We start from the raw sequence: 18,290 nt of genomic DNA, 5'->3' as shown, positions 1-18,290 counted from the left end.
TATAAACAAAGTCGTCATGTCATATGTAAATAAAGAGTGTCTAAGGTGAAAACCCATATTGATAAGTAAAGGAGAGGACCTGTTATGGTCTCTTGGTGAGTGCGGTTATCGAGTAAGCAGCATTAATATTTAGGGCTACATGTGAGAGTTCACCTTATATATAGTATGAATATATCTAGCATAACATATAGTGTACTTGAGCTATGAAGGAGTTTGCCCATAAAACCATATACATTCCAACCTAAATGTGAGGCCTCTCATGGATCTTCCAGTAGCATGAAAAATATGTATTATCAGGGAAGAAGCCGCTAAGAAGAAATACCTTGCTAATCTATACTGTATGAGCTGAGTGAAATATTTTATCTGCTTAAATCTAGCTGATAAATAGGCTAGTAGATACTTTGGTGCTAAGGTAGTAATGTCAAGAACTAAGATTATGCTATATTTGGGGGTAATCAAGCTAATAGGAACCACAGTGACATAGCTTATTAATCTTCCAGGATATTGCAATAAAACCTGCTAGCATGAGCATCTGATATAAAGGAGATGTGGGATGACTCACTAAAATTAAGCCTGCTCTTGCCATCCCGGCCGCAGACAGCTCGACAGGAGCCATATATATCAGTGCAAAGCTAATTACAGGCTTTATATGGCTGACATACAGTGGGGCAAAAAAGTATTTTATGCTAATAAAAATACTTAAGCGCTATGAGCACGGGTTAATGTTTTTATTTTAAGTTATTTGTTTTGATATTAACTTATAATGGTTAGACCTACCTAGTATATTAGGCTTATTGAATATACCTTCTTAAGAAAATGGTTAATTTATAAAGATAATACAGTGTAACAGTACAGGCATACCCCACATTTACGTACACAATGGGACCAGAGCATGTATGTAAAACGAAAATGTACTTAAAGTGAAGCAATACTTTTTTTCACTTCTCAATGCTTGTACTGCATTATAATAGTCATTTATAGGCATAACTGATATAAATAATACATTTATAACTAAAATAAACACAATACTATAAGGTTAGGCCAAAAGAAAATATTTATTGCAAAATAAACACATTTTTTTCTAAGCTTAGGATCAGCTTAGGGCAACAGAACATACAGTATTTACTGTACTGTATTGCAAAATAAAGACAACATTTTCTAAGCTTAGGATCAGCTTAGGACAAGAGAACATAATTACTGTACTGTACAGTTTTGCAAAATAAACACAACATTTTCTAAGCTTAGGATCAGCTTAGGGTAAGAGAACGTATTTAATAAATACAACATTTTGTAAGCTTAGGATCAGCTTAGGACAAGAGAACATATTTACTGTACTGTATTGCAAAATAAACACAACATTTTGTAAACTTAGGATCAGCTTAGGGCAAGAGGACATTTTTACTGTACAGTACAGTATTGCAAAATAAACACAACATTTTCTAAGCTTAGGATCAGCTATGAGGATTTATTCTAGTAAGGATGAAGTCATACTGGTATCTTCTGTTTCACAAGTCAACTCTTCAAAGGCGAGACGCTTTCTTGCTGGCGAATTGGGTGTACTACAAGTAGCAATAAGAGAAGGAGCAGGACTGGGTGGTGATGCCAGAGCTGGAAATGGACTGTCAGTTGATGATCTGGTATCCAAATGACTGTCTGTCGATGATGATGATCTGCGTGATGGACTTTTAGAAAAGTAAGTCTCTATGGAGGTTTGAAGTGTAGCTCTCTTCTTTTCTCTGTAGATTTCTTTGTAACAGGAATAAGCCCCTGAAATATTACCATTGACTGTGAAGCTTCTTTCAAAGTCCCTATCATGCTTTTCAAAGAGAGCCATGGCGCTATCAAGATGACGGAAAGCTTGAAAGAGAATTTTTGAAGTTAAGCCTTCAGGCTGTTCAATGGTCTCAACCCCATTTTGCACATCTTCTTCTTCTTCTCTCTCCTCTTCAAGTTCTAGAAGATCTTCATTGCTGAGGGGCTCAGTATGGGATGCAAGCAGTTCAGCAACATCTTCTGGCTCTACTTCCAGCTCTAACTGCCTTGCCATCTTTACAATATTTTCAGTAACATTAGCTACAGAATCATCAACACCTTCAGAATCATCAGCTAACTGTGGGCATAATTTTTTCCAGGCCCTTTTCATTGTGGTATCCTTTATGTCATTCCAAGCATTTCTTACAGTTTTAATGCAATCCAAGATGTTGTAGCTTTTCCAGAATTTCGATAGGACTTCTTGCCCTGCACCTTCTTCTTTGTCTATTGCTGCAATACACTTACTGAATGTTCTTTTTAAGTAGTTTAACTTGAAGGCAGCTATGACACATTGATCCATGGGCTGCAGTAATGAGGTGGTATTTGGTGGTAGGAATTCCACTCTAATGTTAGGGTTGAGCTCATCTAGCGTTCGAGGGTGTCCAGGAGCATTATCAACAAGTAGCAAAATCTTGAAAGGGATATTATTGTCCTTGAAATAAGCTTTCACCTCTGGAACAAAGCAGGTGTCAAACCAATCCTCAAAAAGGGCTGCAGTTACCCATGCTTTTTTATTTGCCCTCCAATGCACTGGAAGTCTAGTTTTAACGTAGTTCTTCAAAGCTCTTGGATTTTGAAAACGGTAAATAAACAAAGGCTTTAGCTTTAAGGTACCAGAAGCATTGCCACCTAACAGAAGGGTTATTCTATCTTTAGCTGGCTTGTAGCCTGGCATTGATTTTTCCTGTCTTGCAATGAAAGTTCTTGCAGGCATCTTCTTCCAGAATAGACCAGTTTCATCCACATTAAAAATTTGATCCATGGAGTAGCCTCCATCTTCAATAATTTTTGCAAATTCACTTGGATAGCTTTCTGCAGCCTCAGTATCTGCAGCAGCTGCCTCTCCTTGTACTTTGATGTTATGTAGATTAGACCTCTTCTTAAACCTATCAAACCATCCACGGCTTGCAACAAATTCAGCATCCTTTGCTGCTTCACCTTTCTTAGCCTTCAGGTCATTGAATAAGCTTAAGGCTTTACTTTGTATAATTGCCTGGTTTACAGGAACATGGCGTGTTGTCTGATTTTCTATCCAAAGTATTAGGAGTCTCTCCATGTCTGCAACAATGCTATCCCTTTTTCAAATTGTTGTGGTGTTAACAGGTGTAGCACTTTTTACTTCTGCAACAATTTTTTCTCTGTTCTTCATGACTGTGTTAATTGTGGTCCTAGTGAAGCCTAGCTTTCGGCCTATTTCAGCTTGAATTACACCTTCATCATACAATCTAATAATTTTAAGCTTCATATCCAAGGTAATAGATTTACGGCATTTCTTTTTATCTGCCATTATCAGCTCTAGGTAAAGGTACATTTGTACTGTGTGCCAAGCGTGTTACAATCAGTACTGTACGTGTACTGTATACAGTATATGTTCCCCAAAGTTCTATGTACAAGTAGTGGTACAGTGCAGTATTATGGCAGGAATAAAATAGCAATTTGGGTGCAGGAATCTTCTATACACAGTGTGTGCCAAGTGTGTTACAATCAGTACTGTATACAGTATATGTTCCCCAAAGTTCTATGTACAGTAGTTTTTTCAGTGCAGTATTATGGCAGGAATAAAATAGCAATTTGGGTGCAGAAATCTTCTATACACAGTGTGTGCCAAGCGTGTTACAATCAGTACTGTATACACTATATGTTCCCCAAAGTTCTATGTACAGTTGTGGTACAGTGCAGTATTATGGCAAGAATAAAATAGCAATTTGGGTGCAGGAATCTTCTATACACGATTCACTTTTTAACTTCACTTTTTTACTTGCAAAGTGTGCGGCTTCTACACAGTGAGCGGAAACCCCACCTCTTCCTGGTGCGCAGCAACATCTTCCTGGCGCGCGGCAACCTCTTCCTGAACCATAGAGACTAACTGTTTCATGTGCGCAGGGGCGGGTTTTGTCCGTTCTCGCGAGTGTCCGAAAAGAGAGGGTCCGTAATAGCTATGTACGTACTCGCGAGTGTCCGTAAAGTGAAGGTCCGTAAAGCGGGGTATGCCTGTATTGTGTATATGTTCAAAATACATATTAAAATGTGCAACAAAATTGCTGGTTAAAATATATAAGTAACAGATTAAATACTATCCAATGAATAAAAGTGACAATTTAATAAAATATAGACAATTGACATTCACTTTGGTATATGAATTATAGAAAAGAAGGGACGTCTCCCTTATAGCAACATAGCTAATATTAGCCAAATAAAATAGAGTATAAAATATAGTACTTGCGCTTAAAAGATGAAACAAAGCCTTGGCCTTAGGCTATAATGGTATCTTGACACAAGAAGAAATTGCGATATTCGCAATCTATGAAGAACAAACGGTGAAAGCTGTTTGGCAACAACGGACAAACCAAACACAGCGTGTTGTGTGGCGGATGGGCTCACTCCTACTATGTGGTGAGGCGTTACCGACTGAAAATAGGTGGCGGCTTTTATGCAATGCCTCTGACGTCACAGGTAGAACTTCGGGAGCATTAAACAGCCGGGGAGACTTTTTATGATTTATTTGAAGTGCTATATAGCAGTAAACGTGAAGTAATTCTTTTGTATTAGCCCCTAATCCTTACTACGTAAGGGGTCTTGGGGGGGGAATGCAAATGGTCTTGACGGTTACTGATTGTGACTATTTTCTCTTGCTATCGATTATTGAAAGATACAGATGATCTTGACGTTCACCAATTGTGACTATTTTCTTTTGTTATCGATTGTTAAACGATGATGATTGATAGTAGAATTATATATGCAGGCAAACTTGGCGGTCGCACATTGCGACTGATGAATCTTGTTATTTTGATGTAGGCAAACAGCAAAAAGCCCACAAGCAGATGTGATCTTTCTGTAGACCCCTATTCCCTGATTTCAGAGGAAGTCCTGGGGAATTTTTTTTTATTGGAGATGGTCTTTGCGGTAACAATATGTGACTATTTTCTTTTTTTCTCCTTTGTTGAAAACGATGAATATAACTTCACAATGCCTTGTGAAGTTTGTAGGTGTTTGTAGATGATCTTTGTGGTCGCTTATTTTAAGCAACTAGAGAGTCCTCTATTTAAAGGCACAGTGCATATAGTCCTTATTTAGAACAATGTGTATAAAAGATGATAAATAAAGGTGACAGCAGTGTCAAATCAATGCGTTTCGCTCTTAGGCTTTATCAAGACATTCTTGATAAAGCCTAAGGGCAAAACGCATTGATCCTGCAGTGCCAGACATGTCCCCCTGCTTAAGCCAGTACATGTCCGGGCCCGTCTGAAGTATGCTAGAGAGCATTTGGATGATCCAGAAGCGGATTGGGAGAATGCCATATGGTCAGATGAAACCAAAGTAGAACTGTTTGGTAGAAACACAACTCGTCGTGTTTGGAGGAGAGAGAATTCTGAGTTGCAACCAAAGAACACCATACCTACTGTGAAGCTTGGGGGTGGCAGCATCATGCTTTGGGGCTGTTTCTCTGCAAAGGGAACAGGACGACTGATCCATGTACATGAAAGAATGAATGGGGCCATGTATCGTGAGATTTTGAGTGCAAACCTCCTTCCATCAGCAAGGGCATTGAAGATGAAACGTGGCTGGGTCTTTCAGCATGACAATGATCCCAAACACACCACCCGGGCAACGAAGGAGTGGCTTCGTAAGAAGCATTTCAAGGTCCTGGAGTGGCCTAGCCAGTCTCCAGATCTCAACCCCATAGAAAACCTTTGGAGGGAGTTAAAAGTCTGTGTTGCCCAGCGACAGCCCCAAAACATCACTGCTCTAGAGGAGATCTGCATGCAAGAATGGGGCAACATACCAGCAACAGTGTTCTTTCCAAATCAGACAATGTGATTGTCTGGATTTGTTTCCACATTTTGTCTCTCATAGTTGAGGTATACCTATGATGAAAATTACAGGCCTCTCTCCTTCTTAAGTGGGAGAACTTGCACAATTGGTGGCTGACTAAATAATTTTTTGCCCCACTGTATAATGTTTACAAATGTTTTCAAATCCTCCTTATGATATGAATATATCTTATACAGAAAATAAACATAAAATATTGACTTAAACAGCTGTAACCAAATTATCTAACATGAGTATCCCTAACAGCGGATAATTGTTCCTACAAAAAAGCACTACTGAAAAATACAGACACATTATTTCTTGGGCTGCAAATTTTGGTGAATATCTGCTGGTATATAATTGCAGAAATAATATAATGGTTAATTTTGAATATTACCCTAAGTAAATTTACATGCTGAAGCTAAATCAGGTTTCATTAGGGTTTATGTGGCAGTTAGTAATGTGTCCATAGATTTAGATCAGTACTCAGGGAGACGTAATGGGGTTATAGAAGCCCCTCACTATCCCACACCACATGGAATGAAAGAGCCTAATGCACTTGTCTGCTCAGATGGTATTGGTGACTTGTGTGTAGGAAGCAGAACCACCAAACCAAAAACCATACCCAGGTATTCTGCTATGTCCGGTCTTGAGGGTTTCAATTTAGGCATAGATCCATTGGAATGAGACAAAAAAATAACATTATCATATATGACCGCTTCCTCCTGATGCCAATGTGAGACTTTCACTAGCGCTCGGTCGCTTTCTCTCAGCACCACTAGTTGGACAGCAGTATTTGGGTTTTCCAGCAAGGGGTAATCCTTCTGCAGCTCCTCCGCTGCTGTCTGGATTCTAGTGGGTATCTGCAGATCTGGTTTCTTATCTCTTGGTGCAGGATCCTCTATGCTTCCCCTTTTTATCAGCAGAGTAAGGGTATCAAAGTTACGGCACATTTTCCTCTCTAAGTTAGCCAGAAGAAAGTACATTACAGTAGTAGAGTCCTCCATTTTAGCAGTGACCACTATTATATTACTAGAAGGCCCAGATTTAATTGCCATGCTGTAGACTCTATGTGGGGCGGACTGTATGCAGCCTAGGGCTGAATTGTATGCAGGCTGGTGGTAAGAGACTGTGTTGTAGGTAAGTAACGTGTGTCGAGAAGGGTGTTGAGCTTCTGTGCAGCTAGTTGCATACTCACTTTCGTTTTAAGATGGCGGTTCACACCAAATCAGCTTGCCCCTCCGCTCGGCTTCATTCTCACATATGCTGCGAGTGTTGCACCCAGACGGTGCAATGGGTTTTGTGGCCGGGTTAGAGTGCGAGCTGTGCTTCAGACCATAGATCCATGCACCCAACCAGAAGGCAGGCAGAGTGATGTTTAGGGAAAGGGTTGGCAGTATCTGATCCAGACCTCAGGCCGTAGGGTTTGTGGATTAAGTGGGTTACTCCGACAGGTGTTACCTCTCATACCTCTTCTTGTGATGATCAGGAGTGTGCTCTCACCTGAAGGCTCCTATCTCCATCAATTTTTAGTCGGTATCTAGGACTTAATATTATGTTTCTTTCATGTAATTAACAAGAGTCCATGAGCTAGTGACGTATGGGATATACATTCCTACCAGGAGGGGCAAAGTTTCCCAAACCTTAAAATGCCTATAAATACACCCCTCACCACACCCACAAATCAGTTTTACAAACTTTGCCTCCAAGGGAGGTGGTGAAGTAAGTTTGTGCTAGATTCTACGTTGATATGCGCTCCGCAGCAAGTTGGAGCCCGGTTTTCCTCTCAGCGTGCAGTGAATGTCAGAGGGATGTGAAGAGAGTATTGCCTATTGAATGCAGTGATCTCCTTCTACGGGATCTATTTCATAAGGTTCTCTGTTATCGGTCGTAGAGATTCATCTCTTACCTCCCTTTTCAGATCGACGATATACTCTTATATTTACCATTTCCTCTACTGATTCTCGTTTCAGTACTGGTTTGGCTTTCTACAAACATGTAGATGAGTGTCCTGGGGTAAGTAAGTCTTATTTTCTGTGACACTCTAAGCTATGGTTGGGCACTTTATTTATAAAGTTCTAAATATATGTATTCAAACATTTATTTGCCTTGACTCAGAATGTTCAACTTTCCTTATTTCCAGACAGTCAGTTTCATATTTGGGATTATGCTTTAAATTATCATATTTTTTCTTACCTCAAAAATTTGACTTTTTTCCCTGTGGGCTGTTAGGCTCGCGGGGGCTGAAAATGCTTCATTTTATTGCGTCATTCTTGGCGCGGACTATTTTGGCGCAAAAATTCTTTTCCGTTTCCGGCGTCATACGTGTCGCCGGAAGTTGCGTCATTTTTGACGTTATTTTGCGCCAAAGATGTCGGCGTTCCGGATGTGGCGTCATTTTTGGCGCCAAAAGCATTTAGGCGCCAAATGATGTGGGCGTCTTATTTGGCGCCAAAAAATATGGGCGTCGCTTTTGTCTCCACATTATTTCAGTCTCATTTTTCATTTGCTTCTGGTTGCTAGAAGCTTGATGTTTGGCATTTTTTTCCCATTCCTGAAACTGTCTTATAAGGAATTTGATCTATTTTGCTTTATATGTTGTTTTTTCTCTTACATATTGCAAGATGTCTCACGTTGCATCTGAGCCAGAAGATACTACAGGAAAACCACTGCCTGCTGGATCTACCAAAGCTAAGTGTATCTGCTGTAAACTTTTGGTAGCTATTCCTCCAGCTGTTGTTTGTAATAATTGTCATGACAAACTTGTTAAAGCAGATAATATTTCCTTTAGTGATGTACCATTGCCTGTTGCAGTTCCCTCAACATCTAAGGTGCAGAATGTTCCTGATAACATAAGAGATTTTGTTTCTGAATCCATAAAGAAGGCTTTGTCTGTTATTTCTCCTTCTAGTAAACGTAAAAAGTCTTTTAAATCTTCTCTCTCTACAGATGAATTTTTAAATGAACACCATCATTCTGATTCTTTGGACTCTTCTGGTTCAGAGGATTCTATCTCAGAGATTGATGCTGATAAATCTTCATATTTATTTAAGATGGAATTTATTCGCTCTTTACTTAAAGAAGTACTAATTTCTTTAGAAATAGAGGATTCTAGTCCTCTTGATACTAATTCTATACGTTTGGATAAGGTTTTTAAAGCTCCTGCGGTTATTCCAGAAGTCTTTCCTGTTCCTAATGCTATTTCTGCAGTAATTTCTAAGGAATGGGATAAATTGGGTAATTCATTTACTCCTTCTAAACGTTTTAAGCAATTATATCCTGTTCCGCCTGACAGGTTAGAATTTTGGGACAAAATCCCTAAAGTTGATGGGGCTATTTCTACCCTTGCTAAACGTACTACCATTCCTACGTCAGATGGTACCTCGTTTAAGGATCCTTTAGATAGAAAAATTGAATCTTTTCTAAGAAAAGCTTATCTATGTTCAGGTAATCTTCTTAGACCTGCTATATCATTGGCTGATGTTGCTGCAGCTTCAACTTTTTGGTTGGAAACTCTAGCGCAACAAGTAACAAATCGTGATTCTCATGATATTATTATTCTTCTCCAGCATGCTAATAATTTCATCTGTGATGCCATTTTTGATATTATTAGAGTTGATGTTAGGTTTATGTCTCTGGCTATCTTAGCCAGAAGAGCTTTATGGCTTAAGACCTGGAATGCTGATATGGCTTCTAAATCAACTCTACTTTCCATTTCTTTCCAGGGAAACAAATTATTTGGTTCTCAGTTGGATTCTATTATTTCAACTGTTACTGGTGGGAAAGGAACTTTTTTACCACAGGATAAAAAGTCTAAAGGTAAAAACAGGGCTAACAATCGTTTTCGTTCCTTTCGTTTCAACAAAGAACAAAAGCCTGATCCTTCGTCCTCAGGAGCAGTTTCAGTTTGGAAACCATCTCCAGTCTGGAATAAATCCAAGCCTGCTAGAAAGGCAAAGCCTGCTTCTAAGTTCACATGAAGGTACGGCCCTCATTCCAGTTCAGCTGGTAGGGGGCAGGTTACGTTTTTTCAAAGAAATTTGGATCAATTCTGTTCACAATCTTTGGATTCAGAACATTGTTTCAGAAGGGTACAGAATTGGTTTCAAGATGAGACCTCCTGCAAAGAGATTTTTTCTTTCCCATGTCCCAGTAAATCCAGTGAAAGCTCAAGCATTTCTGAATTGTGTTTCAGATCTAGAGTTGGCTGGAGTAATTATGCCAGTTCCAGTTCCGGAACAGGGGATGGGGTTTTATTCAAATCTCTTCATTGTACCAAAGAAGGAGAATTCCTTCAGACCAGTTCTGGATCTAAAATTATTGAATCGTTATGTAAGGATACCAACGTTCAAGATGGTAACTGTAAGGACTATATTGCCTTTTGTTCAGCAAGGGAATTATATGTCCACAATAGATTTACAGGATGCATATCTGCATATTCCGATTCATCCAGATCATTATCAGTTCCTGAGATTCTCTTTTCTAGACAAGCATTACCAATTTGTGGCTCTACCGTTTGGCCTTGCTACAGCTCCAAGAATTTTCACAAAGATTCTCTGTGCCCTTCTGTCTGTAATCAGAGAACAGGGTATTGTGGTATTTCCTTATTTGGACGATATCTTGGTACTTGCTCAGTCTTTACATTTAGCAGAGTCTCATACGAATCGACTTGTGTTGTTTCTTCAAGATCATGGTTGGAGGATCAATTTACCAAAAAGTTCTTTGATTCCTCAAACAAGGGTAACCTTTCTGGGTTTCCAGATAGATTCAGTGTCCATGACTCTGTCTTTAACAGACAAGAGACGTCTAAAATTGATTACAGCCTGTCGAAACCTTCAGTCTCAATCATTCCCTTCGGTAGCCTTATGCATGGAAATTCTAGGTCTTATGACTGCTGCATCGGACGCGATCCCCTTTGCTCGTTTTCACATGCGACCTCTTCAGCTCTGTATGCTGAACCAATGGTGCAGGGATTACACGAAGATATATCAATTAATATCTTTAAAACCGATTGTTCGGCACTCTCTAACGTGGTGGACAGATCACCTTCGTTTAATTCAGGGGGCTTCTTTTGTTCTTCCGACCTGGACTGTAATTTCAACAGATGCAAGTCTCATAGGTTGGGGAGCTGTGTGGGGATCTCTGACGGCACAAGGAGTTTGGGAATCTCAGGAGGTGAGATTACCGATCAATATCTTGGAACTCCGTGCAGTTTTCAGAGCTCTTCAGTTTTGGCCTCTTCTGAAGAGAGAATCGTTCATTTGTTTTCAGACAGACAATGTCACAACTGTGGCATACATCAATCATCAAGGAGGGACTCACAGTCCTCTGGCTATGAAAGAAGTATCTCGAATTTTGGTTTGGGCAGAATCCAGCTCCTGTCTAATCTCTGCGGTTCATATCCCAGGTGTAGACAATTGGGAAGCGGATTATCTCAGTCGCCAAACGTTGCATCCGGGCGAATGGTCTCTTCACCCAGAGGTATTTCTTCAGATTGTTCAAATGTGGGGGCTCCCAGAGATAGATCTGATGGCCTCTCATCTAAACAAGAAACTTCCCAGGTATCTGTCCAGATCCCGGGATCCTCAGGCGGAGGCAGTGGATGCATTATCACTTCCTTGGAAGTTTCATCCTGCCTATATCTTTCCGCCTCTAGTTCTTCTTCCAAGAGTAATCTCCAAGATTCTGAGGGAATGCTCGTTTGTTCTGCTAATAGCTCCGGCATGGCCTCACAGGTTTTGGTATGCGGATCTTGTCCGGATGGCATCTTGCCAACCATGGACTCTTCCGTTAAGACCAGACCTTCTGTCACAAGGTCCTTTTTTCCATCCGGATCTGAAATCCTTAAATTTAAAGGTATGGAGATTGAACGCTTGATTCTTGGTCATAGAGGTTTCTCTGACTCCGTGATTAATACTATGTTACAGGCTCGTAAATCTGTATCTCGAGAGATATATTATAGAGTCTGGAAGACTTATATTTCTTGGTGTCTTTCTCATCATTTTTCTTGGCATTCTTTTAGAATACCGAGAATTTTACAGTTTCTTCAGGATGGTTTAGATAAGGGTTTGTCCGCAAGTTCTTTGAAAGGACAAATCTCCGCTCTTTCTGTTCTTTTTCACAGAAAGATTGCTATTCTTCCTGATATTCATTGTTTTGTACAAGCTTTGGTTCGTATAAAACCTGTCATTAAGTCAATTTCTCCTCCTTGGAGTTTGAATTTGGTTCTGGGAGCTCTTCAAGCTCCTCCGTTTGAACCTATGCATTCATTGGACATTAAATTACTTTCTTGGAAAGTTTTGTTCCTTTTGGCCATCTCTTCTGCTAGAAGAGTTTCTGAATTATCTGCTCTTTCTTGTGAGTCTCCTTTTCTGATTTTTCATCAGGATAAAGCGGTGTTGCGAACTTCTTTTGAATTTTTACCTAAAGTTGTGAATTCCAACAACATTAGTAGAGAAATTGTGGTTCCTTCATTATGTCCTAATCCTAAGAATTCTAAGGAGAAATCATTGCATTCTTTGGATGTTGTTAGAGCTTTGAAATATTATGTTGAAGCTACGAAATCTTTCCGTAAGACTTCTAGTCTATTTGTTATCTTTTCCGGTTCTAGGAAAGGCCAGAAAGCTTCTGCCATTTCTTTGGCATCTTGGTTGAAATCTTTAATTCATCTTGCCTATGTTGAGTCGGGTAAAATTCCGCCTCAGAGAATTACAGCTCATTCTACTAGGTCAGTATCTACTTCCTGGGCGTTTAGGAATGAAGCTTCGGTTGACCAGATCTGCAAAGCAGCAACTTGGTCCTCTTTGCATACTTTTACTAAATTCTACCATTTTGATGTGTTTTCTTCTTCTGAAGCAGTTTTTGGTAGAAAAGTTCTTCAGGCAGCGGTTTCAGTTTGAATCTTCTGCTTATGTTTTTTGTTAAACTTTATTTTGGGTGTGGATTATTTTCAGCAGGAATTGGCTGTCTTTATTTTATCCCTCCCTCTCTAGTGACTCTTGTGTGGAAAGATCCACATCTTGGGTAGTCATTATCCCATACGTCACTAGCTCATGGACTCTTGTTAATTACATGAAAGAAAACATAATTTATGTAAGAACTTACCTGATAAATTCATTTCTTTCATATTAACAAGAGTCCATGAGGCCCACCCTTTTTTGTGGTGGTTATGATTTTTTTTTGTATAAAGCACAATTATTCCAATTCCTTATTTTATATGCTTCGCACTTTTTTTCTTATCACCCCACTTCTTGGCTATTCGTTAAACTGATTTGTGGGTGTGGTGAGGGGTGTATTTATAGGCATTTTAAGGTTTGGGAAACTTTGCCCCTCCTGGTAGGAATGTATATCCCATACGTCACTAGCTCATGGACTCTTGTTAATATGAAAGAAATGAATTTATCAGGTAAGTTCTTACATAAATTATGTTTTTAGGCTTTTTGTACGGAGAGCTACAGACCAGCATGTCTGCTCTTGCTGAGGCTAGCTCCGCCCCCCTAAAGTTCTTTTTTATTATTAAAAACACAAGTATAGAAACAAATCTGTGTTAAATAAATGCTGTGCAAAGGCCAGATATGGTAAGCAATACAAATGTAAGGAAAATCATGCAAAAATAGTGTGGAATAACTTTGTTTATGGCTCTCTAGATACTGTACCTGATGGATTAATGCAAAGTCTTTTCAAATTCAATAAGAAAGCTGTTTTCTCAGATTGAGCTATATCTTTGTATGTCTTAGTATTACATATCACTCTTGATAGGAAAATAATAGCTTTATGTTGTATAGCAAATGTTTATTAAATATTCCTTGTTTGGGGGTGTGGCTAGGAAGCGGCTATGGCTGGTCGCAAATTATGAAGCTCCCAGGCCACTTCCAATAATCTACTGATTATCCTGGAAGACTTATATCATCTGATCTCACATCCACAAGAATCTTTTACATTATCCTTTGCATTTTAACCTGATGGGAGGATTGTCCCCTCAACTATTGAAATATTGAGGAGGAACTCTACCTACAAATCTGAGCCATGTTCTACGATATAAAACAAGCCAGCTTGAGAAGATTGCAGGAACTCAATACGCTGAGTGGGAGTCGGCAGAGCCCATTATGACAGTAGAACCAATAGCTAGTAAGCGAAGCAAGGACCAGCTGTCCAAGGCTTTGAGCCCTCTTATTGAGCCTGAGTATCAGCAGAATCTAATGGGTGACATAGCGGAGACAAGCACGAGAGGACAGAAAATCGCTGTACCTCTCTGTATACAAACAGCCCCTTTCAGTATGGCTGCACTTCAACTGCAAGCTCAAGTGAAAATACCAAGCACCTAGCCACAAGAGGATGTTCCACGGGCTACTGTACCTTTTCCCTGCAAAGTTGACTTGGATTTAAACAATTTTCGGATTGTAACGAACCAAGACATTATAGCACCATGAGCAAAAGGAGACACCGGACGATTCCCAGAACACTGTAAGGAACATTGAGTTGCAATATGCTGGGGCTCAAGTTGTTTACCCATACATACCAACTTGACAACCCTTACCTTACCTTCCCAGAGGGGCAGTCCATTCAGTATCATGGAAGTCACCGGAGTGGGTTAAACAGTCTCATAATTCTACATGCACCCAGCTTTCTAGCGTAACTGAGTTGCATGCTTTTACAGGACCTCATAGATCACTGAAATTGGCTAGGCATCAGTTAAAAAATGAAATGGACTATATTTTCTTGCACGTTATGTTATAATGGCTAAGTCTTACACTTTGTTTGGTTCCTCAACCTCTTCTTATGGTTTATAGTATTTAGCAATACTGGTTCATAAGAATATCATGATTGATCTTAGTCAGTACATGTTGATGTTAGGTCCAGCCTAAACAGCCTTACTTATATAACCAGTACAAAATAGATACTAACATATTTATTTGGTAACAGCTAGCTAACTATCAGCAATGTTGCCTGCTCAAGGCGGCCAGCTATATAAGTCTAATTATAGCAGAAATAGGTGACCTACTAAAAATGTGAAAGTTTCTTTATAGGCAACACCTTGAGTACACCCCATTATATTCTTCTTGTAATTATTCCCTAATCATAACTTGGTTATTAGGTTGCACCACTCTCTCTTAGTGCATTACTTAGCCTCATCAAATTCATGTATATATTCCCATAGTACTGCAATCCTTACTACGCCTCTGATGTTCTGGTCTATCATACAACACCTAAGAGAACACTGTTTTGCTGCACTAATTTGTATTGGCGCTGTCAAATCCTATATGCCTTTAGGCTTAGTTTTGGTAGTTCCTTTACACACATAAGGGTATAAACTATGCTTGCTTCTAGTCTTTATCCTCGCCTTACGCTAGTCACTTGTAGCTATTACCCATCAACACCTAAATGTCATACCCCTCTTAGGAAATATATTTATTCTCCCTTAGACGCATACTTAAACGCTTGCTAATTCTCTCATCGTTATACGACTCATATTCTGTGGTACTATATTAGTATATAACTTGTTATATTGTCCAATAAGATTCTTGATATGTAAAGGTCCAAGAGTACCCAAATGTTTAAACACTTGAAAGTGATGCAGTATAGCTGTAGAAAGCTGACTAGAAAATATCACCTAAACATCTCTATGTAAAAAAGAAAGATATTTTACCTCAAAAGTTTCTCAGTAGCCACATCCCATTGTAAAGGACTTCTAAGCAGCAAATCAGTATGTCTGTCCTGGGACAGCGGAAGGAGTGAGCTTTCGTGCACACTCATCTTGTTTCCCTATTCCGTGTAAGGAAGTTTACAATGAAATCTCATGAGAGTTAAGTGAAATCTCATGAGATCACAGCAAAAGAGTTCATGACCTCAACACTGTTGATGCTAATTGGCTGCTGTTCATTTCTTCATTTTTTTTTATTTTTTTTTACCTGCAGTTGTGTTGCAGCTGAGTATAACTTTTTACACAGAATTTACTCTGCTGAGCTGAGGAGATTGTGAAGTAAAATATCTTCCTTTTTTACATAGAGATGCTCAGGTGATATTTTCCTGTCAGCTTTTTACAGTTATACTGCATCAGTTTCAAGTTATTTAGCATATGATTATTATGTCCCTCTAACGTCCTCTATGTGTAATTATAGCTTACACGGGTCCATGAGTTATCCTCTGCTTAACAAGAGGATTTAATGTATTAAGTTAGGTCCCAAGTTATAATATCCTGTACAATTACTGCTGTTCCTTATATTTTCTTTTTCTTTTTAATTTCTTTATTGCTCACAGTCAGTATCATGCAGAAATGACATACTTATGTTTTTCATGTCTATGATGTTTTAAAGTCGACTGCATCTTTTATTATATCTGTAAAATGGATGTTCCAATGTTGTGACTTCTAACAACCTCAATAAAAATAATATATTGTTTGTTTTTAAATTTTCAGATCCACCCTCACAAAAGACAGTTCATAGAACACACATCCCTTACCCTTCAGGAGGTTGTATCTCATGTGAAGATTACTATAGCTCCAGATGGAGGTGTCAGCAGAATTCGGCTTTGGGGTTTCCCTAGACCTCCTCCCTGAAATATAATTCTAAATTACATTTGTTGAAACATCTGGATGGGAAAAATGCTTAAAGGGACATGAAACGCAGCATTTTTCTTTCACGATTTAGATAGAGAATACAATTTTAAACAAAATTCCAATTTACTTCTATTATCTAATTTGCTTAATTCTTTAGGTATTCTTTGTTAAAGAAATAGCAATGTGCATGGGTAAGCAAATCACGCAAAGGCATCTATGTGTAGCCACCAATCAGCAGCTACTGAGCCTATTTAGAATGCTTTTAAATTAAGGTTATCAAGAGAATGAAACAAATTAGATAATAGAACTAAATTGGAAAGTTGTTTAAAATTGTAAGCACTTTCTAAATCATAAAAAATAAATAAAAATGTGGGTTTTAAAAAATAAAAAATCCTAATATTTGAACATCTACATAATTTTAAAGCACTTAGTGTAATCAGGGTAAAGAATATTGATTTCTATACAGTAATAATATAATTGCTTGACTTGACTTCATATATCTAATTACAGCTTGACAAATATTCGTCTAGATTACGAGTTTTGCGTTAACAGGGGTGCGGTGCTAACGAGCAGTTTATGCTCACCGCTCACTTACAGACAGCGCTGGTATTACGGGTTTTTACAAACCCGGTGTTAACCGCAAAAAAGTGAGCGTAGAGCAAAATTTAGCTCCACATCTCACCTCAATACCAGCGCTGCTTATGTTAGCAGTGAGCTGGCTAAACGATTTCCCCATAGGAATCAATGGGGGAGAGCCGGCTGAAAAAAACCCTAACATCTGCAAAAAGCAGCGTAAAGCTCCTAATGCAGCCCCATTGATTCCTATGGGGAAAATACATTTATGTCTACACCTAACACCCTAACATGAACCCAGAGTCTAAACACCCCTAATATTACACTTATTAACCTCTAATCTGCCGCCCCTGATAACGCTGACACCTGCATTATATTATTAACCCCTAATCTGCTGCTCCGGACACCGCCACCACCTAATTATACTTATGAACCCCTAATCTGCTGCCCCCAACATCGCCAACACCTACATTATATTTATTAACCCCTAATCTGCCGCCCCAATGTTGCCGCAACCTAACTACATTTATTAACCCCTAATCTGCCGCCCCCAACGTCACCACCACTATAATAAACATATTAACCCCTAAACCTAAGTCTAACCCAAACCCTAACCCCCCCAACTTAAATATAATTTAAATAAATCTAAATAAAATTACTTCAATTAACTAAATAATTCCTATTTAAAACTAAGTACTTACCTATAAAATAAACCCTAAGCTAGCTACAATATAACTAATAGTTACATTGTAGCTAGCTTAGGGTTTATTTTTATTTTACAGGAAACTTTGTATTTATTTTAACTAGGTCCAATAGTTATTAAATAGTTATTAACTATTTAATAATTACCTAGTTAAAATAAAGACAAATTTACCTGTAAAATAAAACCTAACCTAAGTTACAATTACACCTAACACTACACTACAATTAAATGAATTACCTAAATTAAATACAATTAATTACAATTAAATAAAATTATCTAAAGTACAAAAACCCCCCCACTAAATTACAGAAAATAATAAAGAAATTACAAGATTTTTAAACTAATTACACCTAATCTAATACCCCTAACAAAATAAAAAAAGCCCCCCCAAAATAAAAAAAGCCCTACCCTACACTAAATTACAAATAGCCCTTAAAAGGGCCTTTTGCGGGGCATTGCCCCAAAGTAATCAGCTCTTTTACCTGAAAAAAAATTACAATTCCCCCCCAACATTAAAACCCACCACCCACACAACCAACCCTACTCTAAAACCCACCCAATCCCCCCTTAACAAAACCTAACACTAGCCCCCTGAAGATCACCTTACCGGGAGACGTC

General features: G+C 38.8%; 1 protein-coding gene across 1 annotated transcript in view; it reads left to right on the top strand.

The window, feature by feature from the left end:
* Nucleotides 1-16,756, top strand: part of ALLC (allantoicase) — a 139,401-nt gene extending 122,645 nt beyond the window's left edge. The window contains exon 12 of the mRNA XM_053709716.1: nt 16,256-16,756. Within this exon, the coding sequence (XP_053565691.1) occupies nt 16,256-16,396 (141 nt within the window). The 3' untranslated portion in view covers nt 16,397-16,756. The remainder of the gene's footprint in view (nt 1-16,255) is intronic.
* Nucleotides 16,757-18,290: the final 1,534 nt, after the last annotated feature.

Source organism: Bombina bombina, chromosome 4, assembly GCF_027579735.1.
Source record: "Bombina bombina isolate aBomBom1 chromosome 4, aBomBom1.pri, whole genome shotgun sequence".
Classification (NCBI taxonomy): Eukaryota; Metazoa; Chordata; class Amphibia; order Anura; family Bombinatoridae; genus Bombina; species Bombina bombina.
This window is presented reverse-complemented; position numbering and strand designations above follow the sequence as displayed.